This window comes from Glossina fuscipes, unplaced genomic scaffold, assembly GCF_014805625.2.
Source record: "Glossina fuscipes isolate IAEA_lab_2018 unplaced genomic scaffold, Yale_Gfus_2 1, whole genome shotgun sequence".
NCBI classification, from domain to species: Eukaryota; Metazoa; Arthropoda; class Insecta; order Diptera; family Glossinidae; genus Glossina; species Glossina fuscipes.
In genome coordinates this window covers 10,019,004-10,026,491 of record NW_023998415.1, presented here as the reverse complement: position 1 = coordinate 10,026,491, position 7,488 = coordinate 10,019,004, and the positions used below count along the sequence as shown (strand labels likewise).

At 32.9% G+C, this 7,488-nt stretch overlaps 2 protein-coding genes across 2 annotated transcripts in view; one reads left to right on the top strand and one right to left on the bottom strand.

The window, feature by feature from the left end:
• Positions 1 to 264: 264 nt before the first annotated feature.
• Positions 265 to 7,488, top strand: part of LOC119645320 (trichohyalin) — a 9,145-nt gene continuing 1,921 nt past the window's right edge. The window contains exons 1-5 of the mRNA XM_038045462.1: positions 265 to 587; positions 691 to 1,014; positions 1,103 to 1,214; positions 3,240 to 3,296; positions 5,262 to 5,438. Of these exons, the coding sequence (XP_037901390.1) occupies positions 557 to 587; positions 691 to 1,014; positions 1,103 to 1,214; positions 3,240 to 3,296; positions 5,262 to 5,438 (701 nt within the window). The 5' untranslated portion in view covers positions 265 to 556. The remainder of the gene's footprint in view (positions 588 to 690; positions 1,015 to 1,102; positions 1,215 to 3,239; positions 3,297 to 5,261; positions 5,439 to 7,488) is intronic.
• Positions 5,487 to 7,488, bottom strand: part of LOC119645322 (HIV Tat-specific factor 1) — a 26,190-nt gene continuing 24,188 nt past the window's right edge. The window contains exons 4-7 of the mRNA XM_038045463.1: positions 6,272 to 6,438; positions 6,005 to 6,191; positions 5,802 to 5,938; positions 5,487 to 5,692 (exon numbers count right to left, since the gene is read on the bottom strand). Coding sequence (XP_037901391.1) covers positions 5,548 to 5,692; positions 5,802 to 5,938; positions 6,005 to 6,191; positions 6,272 to 6,438 — 636 coding nt within the window. The 3' untranslated portion in view covers positions 5,487 to 5,547. The remainder of the gene's footprint in view (positions 5,693 to 5,801; positions 5,939 to 6,004; positions 6,192 to 6,271; positions 6,439 to 7,488) is intronic.

Below are 7,488 nucleotides of genomic sequence, written 5' to 3'. Positions count from 1 at the left end.
AGAAGCAACTTAGTAGTTAGAATGTGTAAATAGCTAACAATTTTCATGCCGCAATGCGTGCTCGTTTTTAAACAAATTCTCCTTTAATTAATGTTATCAAAGCGTGGTATTATTATAGCGTTAGAGGAACTTTTCATGCGGTTATTTAATACAAAAAAAAGGAATAAGGAAATGATCTAATTAAACCCAAACAGCAAATAAATACTAAAAATTTAATTTTAATTTATTTTTTTTTTTTGTTTTCTTGCTTTTATTTATTTACAGTGAGTTTGATGGATAGAGTTTTTTTATATTTATTACTATGAAAGCAGCCAAAAGAATGAATGGATGAATAAGCCGCAGAACAGCATTTGTTCAAACCACAATCAATTTGAGCTGTTAAATAACAAAACATAACAAACAACAGCAGCCAATATCAGAAGCAACATCAATTTTATCCATTATCAATTGCAGCAATTATTTTACAAATCTAATTTAAAATTTCAATTTGTGTTTGTTCAACCTTAATTTAGAAGCACTCACAACATTTATACATACATATATTCAGCTAAGCAAAATGCGCTTTTTATTATTAATAGTAGTTTTAGGTAAGTAAAGTTGTATAAATTCTATGAAAATCATCAATAATAAAACAAAACAAAAAAAAAAATAAATAAATAAAAACTTGATTTACTCGTCCGATTATCGCAGGCTTTTACACAACCAACGCTGACTATCATCAATCCAGCGTATCGGTTGGTGTTAATTTTGCCAATATCTCACCCTATCAGAGCGGCCACGCTATGGCCGAATCGCAGACACAAGATAAAACCCGCAATCGTCGGATGTATGCTTTATGTCCGCCCGGTTTTCAACGTGTCGGCACCGAATGTTATTCGCTTATTCATCAGCATAGCAGTTGGCTAGAGGCGCACTTCTTTTGCAAGGATAAAAACTCAAAATTGGCAGAACCAAAAAAATTTTCAGATCGTAAATTAAGAGAATTTTTACAGAAAGAAGACGCTACGACTCGAGGTAAATCTAATTGAAAATTTTCACAAGTTCAAGCATAAAAATAAAATAGAGACAAAAGGAATTCACTTGAAATCATTTAATCTTTTAGCGAACGATCCAATATGGATTGGAGCCTCTTATGATTGGATCAACAAAGTGTGGCAATGGAGCATAACTGGCCATAATTTAACTCAAGAGGCTTACACTCAAATAGACACCAAGTAAATCTTTAAATTTTCATTATTTTCTCTTACTTACAAGTTTTTAGATAGTATCGTTTCGTTTCACTGCGAAGATACACAAACATATACGTTTACACAATATATTTAAGAAGTCGACTTTCTCTTATCAAAAGTCCCAATCAAGATCTTTGCTTGTATCGATTCAGATTTTTTTACGAAAAATACATTAAGTCTTTATAAGCATAATTCGCCCTAAAAGAAGATTCTTTAGCTGGTTTTCCTTTTGTGAAAAATGCTGACTAAGTGAATTAATTCGTTAATTCACTTTCGATTCTCAAACGATGAAAGGCAATGAATTTTTCAGGTACTATTTTTAAAACCCTACCACTTTTATTCATTTAACCTGTATATCATAGTCAAAGAATTGTTCAAATCGGCCAACCCACACAAATCTCTTATTGAGAGAACTAGTTATCATCTTCACATATTCACTACAGATGTGTGATATCCCAGACGAATGTGACCCTCTTCTCCCTGATTATTAATAATCTAACTTAGCGGACTAAGAAGCCTGCAATAATATACAGTAAAAGTTCCTTATTCGCGCTTCCTTTATTCGCGGTTTCACTATACGCGGATGAAAAAAATGCGACCAATTTCTATATTCGCGGCTATAAATTTTTTTATTCGCGGTTTTTGGGAATGTAAACAAGCAAATCTAGTTCATTTCAGCTAAGCAATTTCCCGAAATAACAAATTGCCTAAAGAGGGAAAAACTAAATGCACATTCGCATTCAATTAAATTGATTTTTTTTTTTAATTTGTCACCTAGGAACGTATGTATGCCTTATAATCCCATATGAATTACCATTCCGTATTCACGGTTTCTGTATTCGCGGCATTTTTATGGAACGTATCTCCCGCGAATAAGGAACTTTCACTGTATAAGAATTTAACAGCTTAGGAGAAAATTTTCTCCTATTAACCCGTTGACTCAGCTTATAATTAAGTGAAGCCTGAAGAAAGTATTCACTTTCTTCGCGAAAATTTTCTTAAATAATCATCAAAAATTTTACTTTTTATTAATTATACGGAAGTCAAATTGAATGATACATGTGCGGCCGAGAACCGAAAAGCCCCTGACGGTAAAGTTGCCACTTTTAGCGTATGGCAGTTAATCGGAATGATATGTGTCCGAGTGCAAAAACAATTGCGAACAAAATTTGTAGGAATTTTCATACTTTTCAACTAAGAACTGCGTTCTTCTTTTTTTACAAACATTTCCAAACAAATTCGTTCCACCTACAATATCTAACTACAGTTTGCAAAGAAGGAAAGCAGCCAACAACAACCAATTATTTCGTTTTTTTTTTTTTTTGTCCTACATGCACAAAACGTAATGCGTCACATGGCAAAATTGTCGCAAAATGTATTTTACAAATAATTTTTAAAGTTTCACTGATTACAAAAGTGCTCCAAGCTACGCTCACTTATCTAGGAATGTCAGTCAAACTAAAACTTTATTCAAATCTGACGACAATACAGATCGGGCATAACTTCAACATTACTGAAACGAACGTTTCCAAACATATCTTGAAAAAACTAACAATTTATCATTGAATAACCTGTTGAGACACAAATGCAATGCGCTAGGATTACGTCGGGGTGTCGCCAAATTTTGGAGTTATTGACCAAAAATGGAGAAACCTAACTTGGTTGGTATAAGTCGAACAAATGTTGGATCTGGTCGTACCAACTGATTGATTTGTTTCCTCTAGCACTTGGAAGTGGAAGAAACGCTAAAATAACAAAAATTGATCAATATTGTGCGCAATGAAAGCATATGTACTTAAACTAAACATAACCAATAATCAAGTTATTACATTTCGAAAGTATGCTGTTAATGTTTATCATATTTTAATATAGATGAATTCATAACCTCAAATAGTTTCGCACAAAAAGACTGGATTACATTTATTGAATGTCTTATACACACACATTTCTTATTAAAATTGTTTTATGCTTATAAAGTGATCGATAATCTTTTTTTCTTCTTTCGTTTAGAAACAATGAAAATATGGAAAATCATTGCGCTGCTTATGATCCACACTTACAGTACAGGTACGTACGGAAAATGCTTTACTAACTGTTACCAGGTGCACAAATATGAAATACGGCTTTGAGAAACATAAAAAATTGATAATTATATAGTATATTATTTTGTCACGCTTTCAAAAACTGTAAAAACCAAATAAATACCAAAGTGAAAAATTATTTGCTTAGTAATATTTCATTATGTTCAATATGTCGAAATTTGTGGCAATTAAAGAACATGCGTAGATGTAGGCTCGTCAAGAACGAATCACTTTACGTTTGGTGCGACCAGAAGGGTATGATCTACTAAAATTTAATAAAACACTGCCCAAAAAATCATCATTATATAATAAAAGGCAACACAAGGCTATTTTAATACCCATCGCCATCCAAATGATGAAGAGGGATGGATACCTTCATTTTTTCAAAACGTTTGCAACGGCCTGACCGAGGCTCCAGAGACCCCACAAGGTATACATATATTCTTGATCAGCATTAAATTCTGAATCGATTTAAAAATGTCCGTCTGCCCAACTGCCCGTCCGTAAGCAGTCTGTTGGCAGCAAAAATGAAACCATCATCTTCAAATTCACCAGAAACATTGAAAATTCTTCTTGTTGCAAATTAATATTGAAAACTGAAAACCCATCTGTTTTACAAACGACATAAATAATTGGTTTTTTGCCCAGTAGTCCTAAACTAAAAAAATTTGATAGCGCATTCTATTGGCGACGCTGCAGTACCTTTACAAAAACGGCAAAAATTTACCATGCATTACCATGCATTAGCACAGTGTTTCAAAATTTGATTTTTTTTTCAATACCGCACAATATCAAGCTTTAAAAACCCCATAAAGTATTCTTCTTGCCAGTTTTAAATTTGGAATACACCCAAAACGAGGACATAGTCTACAAATTTGGAAAAAAAATTTGGAAATGACCCAAACTTTTCAAAGCACACGTCTACAATGCCCACATGCCTACGCGGTCAAAAGTAAGAACACCTTCGCTTTCCATGCTGTATGCTCGTTACTTATAAATCTCCATTTTTATTCGGAAAGAATAAAATATAAACATTTTTTCTTTCCCGTTTTTTACATCCTTTCGGGGATAAGGGTGATGGGTACAAAAGCTTCGGTCACGGCCATATATAATTTTGCAGCATCGGTTTTTACCGATATTGTATCCATTAAATTGCCGAAAGAAGGAAAATGTGCAACTAACGATGATATATACTTGAAATAAACTAACCTTTACCATTCTTCTGGAAGTAAAGTCCTTTTTCGACAAAACAGAAATCTATATTTTCATACTTATATACACTTAGTCATTATTCCACGTATATATAATTATTCAATTTATATGCAAAAAAGAAAAAAAAAAAAAATGACAGTGAGAAAAAACACCTATGACTCGATTTGGTATGTCCGCCAGCTGAAAATGATTACAGAACTTTTATTAAATATATTCGCAATCAACTGGCTATTACGTCAACATGAGCGAAATGCAAATGCAATTTATAGACACGTGAAACGATTTTAATTTCTTTACAAATTATTTAAAAATTGCACCCTATCAAGAAATGGAGCGTAAATTAGGTGTTTATGGTGTATAACATGCAGCAATGCGCTTGAGGGACTCTATGCCACTAGAGCGAGATAATGCAGTCGTTTCTCCATCTAAGTGATTATCTTTTCAGGCCAATATAATAAACTAATATAGGTCTTAGACTAATATAGGTCCTAGAAGTAGGTACCATTGAATATTATCATGTAATTGCAATCGATTCCAGAAATATTATGTATTTATTTAATATTTTAAAAGTGAGTAAAATAGGGAGGGTTCATAACCCCAAGTAACGTTAAGTAAAATTGCGAGAAAAAAATTCTAAATCGATCCTTAAAGGCAACTTTTAAACAAAGTAGCTTAATTAATTGATGGATACTTGATGGTTTGGTTTTTAATGTTGTTTCCCTTCTCGCCTTAATTTTAGATGGTCATCACGCTTATGTGTCGATAAACATCGTTTTATTTGTCAACATAAAATGCCAAAAGTTAGTGAAAAAAATCGCTATAAAGTGTACACCCGTTGGAACGCTACATATCCGAATCAATTGGCCAATGAGGTAGTATTGGAAGTAATCGATCGTCGGAGTAGAATTGGCTCGAGGTAAATATAAGAGATAAATATATCAGGAGACAAAAATAATAATTTAATTTTTAGTTTATTAACAAACTCAAATTTTATTTACTTAATGAATAAACTCTGCATTATTTCATTATAGTTCTGCTTCCACAATTTCTTTAGCAGGTTTACTTATATTAATGGAATTTTCTACAACTTCAGTTCTATTCTCTTCACTTTCAAGGAATTGATCCCATTTATTAAGACGTTTCTCTATTTCGACTTCCGACTCCTCAGTTCTTCGAATTAAAAGACAGACAGAGAGAGAGAGAGAGAGAGAGAGAGAAAGAAAGAAGAGAATTATAATAATTCAGATAAATATCATTTATCACTGTTTAAAATACTCACTTATATTTGGTTTTACCATCCCAATGTTCGGCGGTTAGCTGACGTTTACCAAAGAAACGTCCTGCCATCATTTGTATCACTAAATCAGCTTCTTCGGGTGTCGACATATTCACCTGAGCAACTCCTTCTGAATGTCGCTTTAATGAATTACAATTTTATTTTAGATTGTTTTATTAGAGCATCAGATATGATCTTCCACTTACATCGTATATAATTATTTTACGCACTTGACCGCATTTGCTACATTCTTCTCTTAAATCATTTTGATAGTCTAATATTAACTGAACCTCATTCTCAAATATTTCTGGATGGAAAAGATTTTTTATAATTACGACCTTTTCATGTTTAGAGCGTTCGCCACGCATTTTTTCCGGCCGCCAATCGAAAAGTCTTTGAAATGAAGAAAAAATAAATCAGTTATAACATACACCCACATATTTACTCTTTATTCGGATATGCACTTCACTTACTTCTCTTTGATTTTTGCTAATTTCTCTCTGTCTTTCTTTTTCCGTTTGGGTTTCAATGCCGGATTATATTCGCCCCTCATTTGAAATTTAGCTCTTTGCACACGTATCTTATGGCCACGCAATATATACTCATCAAGTATTTTGAGAGCTAAATCTACAGATTCCACCTTTTGAAGTAATGGGATATTTTTTTTTTTTTTAAATTTTTTAGTTGAAATCAGAGCAAAAAAATATTAAAAGGTTGCGTTAATTTTGATAGGCGACTTCTACAAGTGAAAATTATAAAGTGATGAGAAATATTAGAAATACCATAACAATTAAATTAGATAACTTAGACATTTTTTTTTTACCTAAAGTAACAGTTTTCAATTTAATATTATTGATTTCTTCAGCGTACATCAACGCTAATCACGAAACGCTCAATATTGCGTTTTCGACCTTCACTACTTTTATTGTTTAATGTGAAGAAATCTGCTGCCAAAGCAGCAATTTTCGTTTCAACGTTTTAAAAGTGATGATTTGGATGTCAATGATAAAAAAAACGGTCTGAAGGACCAAAAAAGCTAAAAAAAAAAACGACTTGCTAGACTTATTGGACCAAATTCCATCTCAAAGGACTTAGCTTAGCTAGAATTTAGAAAAACCAGCTTAGCAATTGATGATGCAATCAGAACACGATCCAAAAGACGGAAAAATGGCTACCTCGCAAATTGACAAAAAATGCAATTTTGACCACTTGTTGTAAAAGTTGCCCTGCGGTACACTCCAGTAGCTCGAATGGGAAGTTCTGCCACCCCCACCGCACTCATCAGAAATGCGACTTCTGATTACCAGTTTGTCAAATCGGTGCAACATGGCTTAGCTGGCCCGTGGGTCTGCAAATTTGAGGAAGCGCGAAAATGGGTCGATAGGATCGTTACCAAACCAATATAAATTCTTTCGACACGATATCGCTATGTCGCTAAAAATATGATAAAATCTTGTAAAAAATGATGGAAAATATTTTGATTAATGTACACTGCATCAGTTATTCTCAATGAATGGCTTTTTCAAGCGGAAGAACTATCAAAATAAACGCAAACACTTAATTTATAATAATAGTAATAATGAGGATGATAAGCGAATTGGAAACAACGTCTGTCCGCGTCTTAGTTTCTTTATTATTTACTCTAGGCTTTCTCTCGCTCCGCTTACATTATTTTTTTTGTATTTTACAG